The sequence below is a fragment of the Pongo abelii genome, chromosome 15, assembly GCF_028885655.2.
Source record: "Pongo abelii isolate AG06213 chromosome 15, NHGRI_mPonAbe1-v2.0_pri, whole genome shotgun sequence".
NCBI classification, from domain to species: Eukaryota; Metazoa; Chordata; class Mammalia; order Primates; family Hominidae; genus Pongo; species Pongo abelii.
Window position 1 is genome coordinate 38,219,363 of NC_072000.2, and position 13,836 is coordinate 38,233,198.

The window sequence follows — 13,836 nt, forward strand, 5'->3', positions numbered from 1 at the left end:
GATAACAGGGGTGAGCCACCACGCCTAGCCCTGCTTTCATTTCTCTTGGGTAAATACCTAGAAGTGAATTGACTGGATCACTGGATAGTATATTTCACCTTTTAAGAAACTATGAAAGTTTTCCAAGGAAGTGCACCACATTCCTATTAACAGTATATGATGGTTTAAGTTGGTATGTATCTTTGCCAGAATTTTTCTCATTTTAGCCATTCTAATTAAGGTGTACAGTGATACCTTGTTGTAGTTTTAATTCTGACGACTAAATTTTAATTATTTCTTAAAGTTACTAAGAAATTGTTATCTATTAACAACCACATCTGGCTGGGAATAGTGGCTCACACCTATAATCCCAACATCTTGGGAGGCCAAGGCGGGCGGATTACTTGAGCCCAGGAGTTTGCAACATAGTGAGACACTTGTCTCTGCAAAAAATTAAAACAAAAAACAACCACATTTGATAATTTAAAGTCTTCAAAAGTGAGTATTTTAGCACTGCCCATCCAATGTAAATAGTTTATAAGATATAATTTGATATGAACAGTGTATTTATAAGTACCTAAGAATTCAAAGTTAAAGGGTTATAGATAATAAAAATTATCAGCATCAGTGATCAGGTGGGAATTTTGTGTACAATATCTCAATTCACAAATTAACATTGAATTTGGGTTATCTGATCCACTAAGTTTTCAGTGCTTTTCAGTTATTTGTGTTTTTTTTTTTTTTTTGAGATGGAGTCTCGCTCTGTTGCCCAGGCTGGAGTGCCGTGGCGCGATCTCAGCTCACTGCAAGCTCCGCCTCCTGGGTTCGTGCCATTCTCCTGCCTCAGCCTCCCGAGTAACTGGGACTACAGGCACCCACCAGCACGCCCGGCTAATTTTTTGTATTTTTTAGTAGAGACGGGGTTTCACCGTGTTAGCCAGGATGGTCTTGATCTCCTGACCTCGTGATCTGCCCACCTCAGCCTCCCAAAGTGCTGGGATTACAGGTGTGAGCCACCGCGCCCGGCCTTGTGTTAACTTTTTTTAAAGACAAGGTCTTACTCTGTTGTCCTGGCAAGAGTATACAGTGGCAATCACGGCTCACTGCAGCTTTGAACTCCTGGGCTCTAGCAATCCTCCTGTGTCAGCCTCCCCTGGGACTATGGGAACACACCACCATGGCCTAGCTAATTTTTAAAACATTTTGTAGACACAGAATGTCATTTTGTTGCTTAGGCTGGTCTTGAACTCCTGGCCTCATGTGATTTTCCCACACTGGCCTCCCTAAGTGTTGGGATCACAGGCATAAGTCACAGTACCCAGCCAAAAAAACTTTTTGAGGCCAGGCGGGATGGTTCACGCCTGTAATCCCAGCACACTGGGAGGCTGAGGCTGTGGATCACTTAAGGTAAGGAGTTCGAGACCAGCTTGGCCAACATGGTGAAACCCCATATTTACTAAAAATACAAAAATTATCCGGGCATGGTGGCAAGTGCCTGTAGTGCCAGTTACTCAGGAGGCAGAAGCAGGAGAATGGCTTGAACCCAGGAGGCAGAGGTTGCCATAACCCAAGATCACGCCACTGTACTCCAGCCTGGGCAACAGGGCGAGACTCTGTCTTAAAAAAAAAAAAAATTGTTTTTGGTTAGTGTTTTAGTCTTGCACACAGCTTTTTTTTTTAAATTAATTAATTTATTTTTTTTTGAGATGGAGTCTCGCTTTGTCGCCCAGGCTGGAATGCAATGGCGCGGTCTCGGCTCACTACCTACCTACCTCCCCCTCCTGGGTTCAAACGATTCTCCTGCCTCAGCCTCTGGAGTAGCTGTGATTACAGGCGCCTGCTACCATGCCTGGCTAATTTTTGTATTTTTAGTAGAGATGGGGTTTCACCATGTTGGCCAGGCTGCTCTCGAACTGCTGACCTTGTGATCCACCCTCCTCAGCCTCCCAAAGTGCTGGGATTACAGGCGTGAGCCACTGCGCCCAGGAGCACATGGCCTTTTAAAAGGAAACATGAGCTGCCTTATAAACAAGCATATTTTTGTTTTATGGCACTCTCACGCTCAATGGAGGACTTGCATAGACCAAATCAGAAATCCTTTTGTGGCCGGGTGTGGTAGCTCACGCCTGTAATCTCAGCACTTTGGGAGGCCGAGGTGGGGGGATCATGGGGTCATGAGTTCGAGACCAGCCTGGCCAATATGGTGAAACTCCATCTCTACTAAAAATACAAAAATTAGCCGGGCATGGTGGCGGGCACCTGTAATCCCAGCTACTTGGGAGGCTGAGGCAGGAGAATCACTTGAAGCCAGGAGGCGGAGGTTGCAGTGAGCTGCAATCACGCCACTGCACTCCAGCTTGGGTAACAGAGCTAGAGTCCACCTCAAAAAAAAAAAAGAGAAAAAAAGAAATCCTTTCGCAATATGTGGCTCATGCCTGTTAATTCCAGCACTTTGGGAGGCCAAGGCATGCAGATCACCTGAGGTCAGGAGTTCGAGACCAGCCTGGCCAACATAGGGAAATCCCGCCTCTACTAAAAATACGAAAACTAGCTGGGTGTGGTGGCACACGCCTGTAATCCCAGCTACTCAGGAGGCTGAGGCAGGAAAACCGCTTGAACCCAGAAGGAAGAGGTTACAGTTGGGTGACAGAGTGAGACTCCATCTCAAAAAAAAAAAAGAAAGAAATCCTTTAGCAATACAACTGTTATTCCAGGGTTTTGTTTTCCAAGACATTTTACCTGAAGAAATATACCAAATTCTTTTTTTTTTTTTTTAAGACAGAGTTGGGGTTTCTCCATGTTGGTCAGGCTGGTCTCGAACTCCTGACCTCAGGTGATCCACCTGCCTCGGCCTCCCAAAGTGCTGGGATTACAGGTGTAAGCCACTGCGCCTGGCCAGCTCCGCTTTTTTCTGTTTGTTTTTATTTATTATTATTATTTTTTGAGACAGAGTTTCACTCTTGTTGCCCATGCTGCAGTGCGATGGCATGGTATCTGCTCACTGCAACCTCCACCTCCTGCGTTCAAGCAATTCTCCTGCCTCAGCCTCCTGAGTAGCTGGGACTACAGGCGCCCACCACCATGACCGGCTAATTTTTGTATTTTTAGTAGAGATGGGGTTTCACCATGTTGGCCAGGGTGGTCTCGAACTCCTGATCTCAGGTGATCCACCCACCTCAGCCTCCCAAAGTGCTGATTAATTAGAGGCATGAGCCACCACCCCGGGCCTCATTTTTTTTTTTTTTTTTTGAGACAGAGTTTCGCTCTTGTTGCCCAGGCTGGAGTGCAATGGTACGTGATCTCAGCTCACTGCAACCTCTGCCTCCCGGGTTCAAGTGATTCTCCCACCTCAGCCTCCCAAGTAGCTGGGACTACAGGCACCTGCCACCATGCCAGCTAATTTTTGTATTTTTAGTAGAGACAGGATTTCATCATGCTAGCCAGGCTGGTCTTGAACTCCTGACCTCAGGTGATCCTCTGGCCTTGGCCTCCCCAAGTGTTGGGATTACAGGCATGAGCCACCACACCTGACCACAAATTCATTTTTTTAAAGTTCTAGATTATATCAGAAATATAATAAAGAGGAGACTTTTATGTGGGGTTTCCCACATGAAATATGTACAATTATACATATATATACAATTTCTAAAAGGAGAAATAAAATTCATATTTGAAAATATAATTTAAAATCATATAAAGGAGATAAATCATCATTAACAATCTGAAGTCCAACAAACTCAAGAAATGGCTGTTTGTAAAATGGCTCTTATTTAAAAAAAGATTAAAATTACCTTAGCAGCTTGAGATTCTCTTAAGTAATATTTTAAAAGATCAGAAAGTTTGAGGTCTTCATCAGCAGACACTCGTGCTTCTATTTTCTGAAAAGAAGGAAAATATTGAATATTTAATCAACAACTACATTCTGCTCTCAGTGGTTTCCTTCTTTTTTTTTTTTTTTTTTTTTTTTGAGACGGAGTCTTGCTCTGTCACCCAGGCTGGAGTGCAGTGGCGCGATCCTGGCTCACTGCAAGCTCCGCCTCCCGGGTTCACACCATTCTCCTGCCTCAGCCTCCTGAGTAGCTGGGACTACAGGCGCCCCCCACCACGCCCGGCTATTTTTTTTTATTTTTTAGTAGAGACGGGGTTTCACCGTGTTATCCAGGATGGTCTCGATCTCCTGACCTCGTGATGCACCCTCCTCGGCCTCTCAAACTGCTGGGATTACAGGCGTGAGCCACCGCGCCCGGCCTGGTTTCCTTCTTAATTACTTAATTTCCTACTTAATTTTAACTATTATTATAGTTTAAAAAATGGAAGTTTTAACTATAGTATCCATTCCTATTTTATTGAGCTTTCCTTCCCTTTTTGCTTCTACTAGCCTGTTACTTTTCTTTGCAACTCTCACATAAAATGAACAGAAAAAAGATCAGATCAAATGAGACTCATGAGTTTATGGAAGGACACCATATTTTTTTTATTTTTGAGACAGAGTCTTACTCTGTCACCCAGGCTGGAATGCAGTGGCGCAATCTCGGCTCACTGCAACCTCTGCTTCCCAGATTCAAGCAATTCTCCTGTCTCAGCCTCCCGAGTAGCTGGAATTACAGGCATGCACCGCCATGCCGGGCTAACTTTTGTATTTTTAGTAGAGGTGGGGTTTCACCATGTTGGCCAGGCTGGTCTCAAACTCCTGACCTCAAATGATCCTCCTGCCTCAGCCTTCCAAAGTGCTGGGATTACAGGTGTGAACCACCATGCCCAGTCAGACTCTATAACAAGTTTCAATATGATCTTTTACCTTCATAAATATTTTCTCAGGCTGGGTACGGTGGCTCATGCCTGTAATCCCGGCACTTTGGGAGGCCGAGGCGGGCGGATCATGAGGTCGGGAGTTCGAGACCAGCCTGACCAACATGGTGAAACCTCCCGTCTCTACTAAAAATACAAAAATTACCCAGGCATGGTGGTGCGTGCCTGTAATCCCAGCTACTCAGAAGGCTGAGGTTGCAGTGAGCCAAGATTGAGCCACTACACTCCAGCCTGCGTGACAGAGCGAGACTCTGTCCCCAAAAAAAAAAACAAAAAACAAAACAAAACAAAAAAAAAACTTTCTAGGTATTTCTTTCTTTTTCAGACGGAGTCTCGCTCTGTTGCCAGGCTGGAGTACAGTGGCATGATCTCAGCTCCCTACAACCTCCGCCTCCTGGGTTCAAGCGATTCTCCTGCTTCAGTCTCCCTAGTAGCTGGGATTATAGGTGCACGTCACCAAACTTGGCTAATTTTTTTGTATTTTTTTTTTTTGTAGAGACGGGGTTTTGTCTTGTTAGCCAGGCTGGTCTCGAACTTCTGACCTCAGGTGATCCACCCACCTCGGCCTCCCAAAGCGTTGGGATTACAGATGTGAGCCACTGTGCCCAGCCTCTATTCATTGCAATTGTAATTGATATGTACACACAATTTTAAAGGAATGAAGGCTTGCAATGGTAGACTAGGTAACTCAATCTAATCCTCCTGCTGAGGACAACCAGAAAATGCAGTCAAAACATTAGTAAAATGTGCCTGAAGACACCACAGAGTAATAACCAGAAGTGGTATGTTCGAGGTGAGATGAAAGGGGAAATAGCCAGGTCAGACTAAAAAGACAGCTCTTCAGTATGAGGGGACAGAGTATGAAAAAAAATTTATTATATCAACCAAATGCAATATATGGGACTTTGTTTGTATCCTGACTCAAACAAGCTATACTATAATAAAAAGCCATTTATGAGACAATTGGGAAAATGTATATACTGGATATTTGATGACATTAAGGGGGAATCATTAGTAACAGTATTGACTATATTAAAAATAATTCTTATACTAAAAAAAGAGACAGGTATGCATAAAGGACACAGAATGAAGACGGATGTTTTGGAATGTAAGAACTTTAAACAATGTAGAAAATGTTAATATGGGCCAGGTGCAGTGGCTCACATTTGTAATCCCAGCACTACGGGAGGACAAGGTAGGTGGATCATTTGAGGTCAGGAGTTCGAGACCAGCCTGGCCAACACGGTGAAACCCCACCCCACCGTCTCTACACAAAAATTAGCTAGGAGTGGCAGCAATGCCTGTAATCCCAGGTACCTGGGAGGCTGAGGCATGAGACTCACTTGAGCCCAGGAGGCAAAGGCTGCAGTGAGCCAAGATCGTGCCACTGCACTCCAGCTTGGGTGACAGAGCAAGACTCTGTCTCAAAACAAACAAACAAAAAAAAAAAGGGAAAATGTTAATATTCAGAAATCTGGGTGATGCATTACAGGAATTCTTGTACTATTTTCTGCAACTTTTCTGTAAGTCTGAAATTATCGTCAAAATAAAAAGTTAAAGTAAGGCCAGCACCTTAATAAGGCTCATGCCTGTAATCCTAGCATTTTGGGAGGCTGAGGCGGGTGGAATACTTGAGGTCAGGAGTTCAAGGCCAGCCTGGCCAACATGGTGAAACCCATCTCTACTAAAGTACAAAAATTAGTTGGGCATGGTAACGTGTGCCTGTAATCCCAGCTACTTGGGAGGCTGAGGCAGGAGAATCACTTGAACCCGGGAGGTGGAGGTTGCAGTGAATCAAGATTACACCACTGCATTCCAGCCTGGGTGACAGTGAGATCTGTCTCAAAAAAGAAAAAAAAAAAAAAAAAAAAAAAAAGGGGGACAGGTGCGGTGGCTCATGCCTGTAATCCCAGCACTTTGGAAGGCCAAGGTGAGCGGATCACGAGGTCAAGAGATCAAGACCGCCCTGGCCAACATGGTGAAACCCCATCTCTACTAAAAATACAAAAATTAGCTGGGCATGGAGGCGGGCACCTGTAGTCCCAGCTACTCGGGAGGCGGAGGTTGCAGTGAGCCAAGATCGCGCTACTGCACTCCAGCCTGGTGACAGAGCGAGACTTCATCTCAAAAAAAAAAAAAAAAAAAGGGTTAAACTAAAACAACTATACACCTACCAGAATGACAAAAATTATAAAGGTAAAATACTAACTTTTAACAAGCTTGTAGAACAACCTAAATGCTCACACTCATTCTTCTGGGCATGCAAATTGGTACAATCATTACGGGAAAGTTTTGCAGTTTCTGCTGAAGCTTTTCACATGGTTATCATATGATCCATCAATTCCCCTCCTAGTTATATATACCCAACAGAATTGTATACTTGTGTTCAGAAGATATACAAGAATAATCTTAGCAGTATTGTTATAAAGAAGCCCAAACTAGAAACTATCCAAATGCCTATCAACAGTAGAACAGATAAACAAATTAATAAAATACTATACCGCAAGAAGAATAAAGGAACCAGGCCAGGTGGCTCATGCCTGTAATCCCAATGCTTTGAAGGGTGAGGCAGGAATATCAAAAGAGGCCAGGAGTTCAAGACCAGCCTGGGCAATGTAGTGAGACTCCCTCTCTACAAAAATTAGCCAGGCATGGTAACACACATCTGTAGTCCTAACTACTTGGGAGGCTGAGGCAGGAGGATGCTTGAGCTCAAGAGTTTGAGGTTGCAGTGAGTTATGATCATGCAAGTGCACTCCCGCCTAGGCGACAGAGTGAGACCCCGTCTCTAAAACAAAAAGAATAAAGGAACTACATCTATGTGCAACAACATGGTTTAATCTTATGAATATAATGTTGAGTACATGAAACAGACATAAAAGAATGTAAACCGGGCACAGTGGCTCACACCTGTAATTCCAGCACTTTGCGAGGCTGAGGCAAACTTTGTGAGGCTGACTGCCTGAGGCCAGGAGTTTCAGACCAGCCTGGGCAACATAGCAAGACCCTGTCTCTACCAAAAAAGAAAAAAAGAAGAAAAAAAAAGAAAAATAATACATGTTGCACATGCATTTATATTATATATAAAAATAAAAAAGGGGCCGGGCCAAGCACAGTGGCTCATGCCTGTAATTCCAGCACTTTGGGAGGCTGAGGCAGGCAGATCACTTGACATCAGGACTTTGAGACTAGCCTGGCCAACATGGTGAAACCCCGTCTCTACTAAAAATACAAAAATTAGCCTGGCGTGGTGGCACACGCCTGTAATCTCAGCTACTCAGGAGGCAAGAGAATCGCTTGAACCTGGGAGGCAGAGGATGCAATGAGCCGAGATCGTGCCACTGCACTCCAGCCTCCAGCCTGGGTGAAAGAGCAAGACTCCGTCTCAAAAACAAACAAACAAACAAAAAACAAAACAAAAAACCCGAATCTCTACTGGCAGTGCCTCGAAAGACAGCTGAGGAGATGAGGAGGAGGCAGAGCATCTGGGTTGCTGGTAATTTTCTATTTATTTTCTTTCTTTCTTTGATACAGGGTCTCTGTCACCCAGGCTGGAGTACACTGGCACAATCATAACTCACTATAACCTTGACCTCCTGGGCTCAAGAATCTTCCTGCCTCAGCCTCCCAAGTAGTTAAGACTACAGTTGTGCGCCACCATGCCTGGCTAATTTTTGGTAACTTTTGTAGAGAGGGAGTCTTGCTACATTGCCCAAGCTGGCCGAACTCCTGGCCTCTACTGATCCTCCCACCTCACCCTTCAATGTATGGGATTACGGGCGTGACCCACCTGGCCTGGTTCCTTTATTCTTATTGGTATATAGTATTTAATTAATTTGTTTATCTGTTCCAGGAGGTATTCTTTTTTTTTTTAGAGACAGGGTCTCACTCTGTCACCCAGGATGGAGTGCAGATGCACAGTCACAGCTCACTGCAGCCTCAAACTCCTGAGCTCAAGCATCTTCCTGCCTCAGCCTCCTAAGTAGGACTACAGGTTTGCACCACCACACCTGGCTAATTTTTAAACGTTTTGTAGAGACGGCGTCTTGCTATGTTTTCCCAGTCTGATCTCAAATTCCTGGACTCAAGAGATCCTCCTGCCTCAGCCTCCCAAAGTGCTGGGATTACAAGCGTTAAGTCACTGCACACAGAAGAATATGAACTTTTATACAAATACTTAAAGGCAACAAAAAAAATGGAATTTCCTGAAAAACTCCCAATGGAATCCAAATCTGTTTCATCATCCTTCTGAAGTACACTCATCTTCCTCAATAGAGTTAAACAGAACCATAACAAGTTAAATATTACCAAGTGCAGAGATTTAAATCACCAAACGGTTAATAGTGATTACTCTTTCTATTTTTCTTTGAGACAAAGTCTCGCTCTGTCGCCAGGCTGGAGTGCAGTGGTGCAATCTCGGCTCACTGCAACGTTGGCCTCCCGGGTTCAAGCGATTCTTGTGCCTCAGCCTCCCGAGTAGCTGGGACTATAGGCATGCGTCACCATGCCCAACTAATTTTTGTATTTTTAGTAGAGACAGGGTTTCACCATGTTGGCCAGGATGGTCTTGATCTCTTGACCTCATGATCTGCCCACCTTGGCCTCCCAATTGTTGGGATTACAGGCATGAGCCACCGCGCCCGGCAAATAGTGATTACTCTTTTAAAAAAATTTTATGAATTGTGGTAAAAACCTTTAACATGAGCTCTCTGGGCACAATATTATGCAGTATATCTCTATAATTTAGTACTTACTCTTGTTTTATCGAACAGTTCTGAAACTTTGAGAAAAAACCTGGAAAGGAAAATATTTTCATCATATGCTACATTCAAAGTAATTTTCCATTTCAAATGTATGAGAATATACTCCCAAACCATATTAATAACACCTTGTCTCATTGCAATTATATTCAATAGCCTTATTAACTGCAGACTTCATTTAGTTTGACAAAAATCTCCCTGTACTTCTACCAATAAAACAGATTACTTGAAATCTGTTTACAGATAGACTATCTGTTCACTTGATTTTTTTTTTTTTGAGATGGAGTTTCACACTTGTTGCCCAGAATGGAGTGCAATGGCACAATCTCAGCTCATCGCAACCTCTGCCTCCCGAGTAGCTAGAACTACAGGCGCCCGCCACCACGCCCAGCTAATTTTTGTATTTTTAGTAGAGATGGGGTTTCACCATGTTGGCCAGGATGGTCTTGATCTCTTGACCTCATGATCTGCCCGCCTCGGCCTCCCAAAGTGCTGGGATTACAGGTGTGAGCCACCACGCCCGGCCCTGATTTTTTTTTTTTTTTTTTGAGACAGAGTCTGGCTCTGTTGCACAGGCCAGAGTGCAGCAGCGCAACATCAGCTCACTGCAACCTCTGCCTCCTGGGTTCAAGTGATTCTCCTGCTTCAGCCTCCTGAGTAGCTGGGATTACAGGCAGCTGCCCACATGCCTGGCTAATTTTTGTATTTTTAGTAGAGACAAGTTTTCACCTGGTTAAAAATTAGCCAGGTGTGGTGGTGCACACCTGTAGTCCCAGCTATTCAGGAGGCCAAGGTGGAAGGATGGCTTGAGTCCAAGCTCGTCTTGGACTCCTGATCTCAAGTGATCTGCCCGCCTTGGCCTCCCAAACTGCTGAGACTACAGGTGTGAGCCAGAGTGCCGGGCCCCACTTCAAGATGACAGCCTAAGCCATACATTAAACGTGTTTTCGTTGTTGTTGTTACTGAGACTGAGTCTCGCTTTCTTGCCCCAGCTGCAGTGCAGTAGCACCATCTCGGCTCACTGCAACCCTCCTGGCTTCAAACGATTCTCCTGCCTCAGCCTCCTAAGTAGCTGGGATTACAGATGCCCACCACGCCTGGCTAATTTTTGTATTTTTAGTAGAAATGGGGTTTCGCCATGTTGGCCAGGCTGGTCTCAAACTCCTGGCCTCAAGTGATCTGCCCACCTTGGCCTCCCAAAGTGCTAGGATTACAGGCATGAGTCACCGTGCCCAGCCAACAAAATTTATCTAGATTCATTTTAGCAAATAGGCTGAGGCAAGCAGCTCACTTGAGGCCAGGAGTTTGAGACTAGTCTGGGCAACACAGTGAAACCCTGTCTCTACTAAAAATACAAAAAATTAGTGGGGCACGGTGGCACAATCCTGTAATTAAACTACCCTTTAATAGTCTGGTGTTTGGCCGGCTGTGGTGGCTCACCCCTGTAATCCCAGCACTTTGGGAGGCCGAGGTGGGCGGATCATGAGGTCAGGAAATTGAGACCATCCTGGGTAACATGGTGAAACACCGTCTCTACTAAAAATACAAAACAAAATTAGCCGGGCGTGGTGGCACATGCCTGTAGTCCCAGCTACTCGGGAGGCTGAGGCAGGAGAATGGTGTGAACCCAGGAGGTGGAGCTTGCAGTGAGCCAAGACTGAGCCACTGCACTCCAGCCTGGGCAACAGAGCGAGACTCCATCTCAACAACAACTACAAAAAATATAGTCTGGTGCTGGGATATTTTTTAGTTGGTATCAGCATTTGACAGATAAACTATTTAGTTAAAAGTGAAAATAAATTCTTAAGTAGAAATTGGTTATTCATTTTTTTCTTTTTCTTTTTTTTTTTGAGATACGCTATCATTCTGTCACCCAGTTCCGGTGCAAACCTATGGTCTCAACTACTCAGGAGGCTGAAGCAAGAGGATTGCCTGAGCACAGGAGTTCAAGGCTGCAGTGCTCTATGACTGCACCTGCGAATAGCTACTGTATGCCAGCCTGGGCCACACAGCAAGACCCGCTCTCAAAAAAAAAGGGCACAGGTTCAAGTATTCTGTAAAATATGTAATTAAAATGACATTATAAATGAATTAAGGCAAATACTACTCAAAACAAAAACAATTTTATCAACTTTGCTTTCACTCAAAAGAACTTGCTTTGACAGATTTACGTTACAGAACAGATGGCAAGGTTGGCTTTTTTCCTTCTTCCTGATAAGAAGAATTAACTCTTTGGGAAGGTGGCTTTTTTTTTTTTTTTTAAAGACAGAGTTTCTCTCTTGTTGCCTAGGCTGGAGTACAATGGCGCAATCTCGGCTCACTGCAACCTCTGCCTCCCAGGTTCAAGCGATTCTCCTGCCTCAGCCTCCCGAGTAGCTGGGATTACAGGCATGCGCCACCACGCCTGGCTAATTTTGTGTTTTTAGTAGAGACAGGGTTTCTCCATGTTGGTCAGGCTGGTCTCGAACTCCCGACTTCAGGTGATCCGCCTGCCTTGGCCTCCCAAAGTACTGGGATTACAGGTGTGAGCCACTGTGCCCAGCCGGTGGCATTTTAATTAGTGTAAGCTATTATACCTTGCTTTGCCAAAAAGCGTGACTTTTAAATATCTGAGACAGAATATACTAGAGAAAAGGTCAAGGATGTGGTTTAGAGAAAGGCATAGACTATGAAAATAGTTTTCCTGCTTAAAAATATGTTTAATTTTTAGTTTTTTTGAGACCAAGTCTTGCTCTGTCACCCAGGCTGGGGTGCAGTGGCGTGATCTTGACTCACTGCAATCTCTGCCTCCCAGGTTCAAGTGATTCTCATGCCTCAGCCTCTCAAGTAGCAGGGATTACAGGTGTGCACCACCACGTCTGACTAATTTTTGTGTTTTTACAGAATGCGCCACTGCACTCCAGCCTGGGTGACAGAGCAAGACACCGTCTTGCGGGAGGCGGGTGGTGGAATCAATTTGACCTCCAATGAAATACATAAACACATATACATACATACGTATATATTCTAATTCCCAAATGGCAGTTCTTATTTGTAAGCTTTATCAAAACTTAAGAACACTCTAACATAAATTCTGTTCTTCCACTCTCTTACACACAAATCAGCCCATTTTCATAAATAAAACACAGGGGAGAAATAAAAAATATATATAGAGAGAGAGAGAGAGTAAAGTCGATTTTTATTTCTCAGATTTAAAAAACAGGACAGAAAGGGAGGAGAAAAAATATCAACCCAAGTTTTTTTTTTTTTTTTTTGAGATGGAGTTTTGCTCTTGTTGCCCAGGCTGGAGTGCAATGCTGTGATCTCGGCTCAATGCAACCTCCGTCTCCTGGGTTTAAGCGATTCTCCTGCCTCAGCCTCCCAAGTAGCTGGGATTACAGACACCCGCCACCACACTTGGCTAATTTCGTATTTTTAGTAGAGACAGCGTTTCTCCATGTTGGTCAGGCTGGTCTCGAACTCCCGACCTGAGGTGTTCTGCCCGCCTTGGCCTCCCAAAATGCTGAGATTACTGGCATGAGCCACCATGCCCAGCCCTCAACCCAAGTTTTTAAAGGAGGTCCTTATTATCAATGTGTTTTGACAAAAATATTCCAAAAGTTTTGTATTAGAAGTATTGTTGGCCAGGAGAAGTGGCTCACACTTGTAATCCCAGCACTTTGGGAGGCTGAGTCGGGCAGGCCACTTGAAGGGCTTGAGACCAGCCTGGCCAATATGGTGAAACCCCATCTCTACTAAAAATACAAAAACTAGCCAGGCATGGTGGCAGGCACCTGTAATCCCAGCTACTTTGGAGGCTGAGGTGGGAGAACTGCTTGAACGTGGAAGGAGAATGTTGCAGAGAGCCATGATCGTGCCACTGCACTCCAGCCTGGGTGACAGAGTAAGACCCTGTTTCAAAACAAAAACTAAAACAAAAACCAAAAGTATTGTGTGTGTCCAGGCTGCCAATAGATATTTTCTCTGCTTTATTTATATTTCATATATATTTTTTGAGATAGTCTTGCTCTGTCACCCAGGCTGGAGTGCAGCGGCATGATCTTGGCTCACTGCAACCTCCGCCTCCCGGGTTCAAGTGATTCTTGTGCCTCAGCCTCCCGAGTAGCTAGCTGGGATTACACGCACACACCGCCCACACCTGGGTAATTTTTGTATTTTTTGGTAGAGATGGGGTTTAGCAATGTTGGCCAGGTTGGTCTTGAACTCTGGACCTCAGGTTTTCCACCTCCCAAAGTGCTGGGATTACAGGCATGAGCCACTGTGCCCAGCTATATTTCATGTTTTATTT

The 13,836-nt window shown here is 44.6% G+C and overlaps 1 protein-coding gene across 1 annotated transcript in view; it reads right to left on the reverse strand.

The window, feature by feature from the left end:
• The window catches only part of SNX6 (sorting nexin 6), a gene marked incomplete at its 5' end in the record, with an annotated part of 66,491 nt that overhangs the window by 10,538 nt on the left and 42,117 nt on the right, over positions 1-13,836 (reverse strand). Inside the window, 2 exon segments of the mRNA NM_001133163.1 lie at positions 3,771-3,857; positions 9,543-9,582. Coding sequence (NP_001126635.1) covers positions 3,771-3,857; positions 9,543-9,582 — 127 coding nt within the window.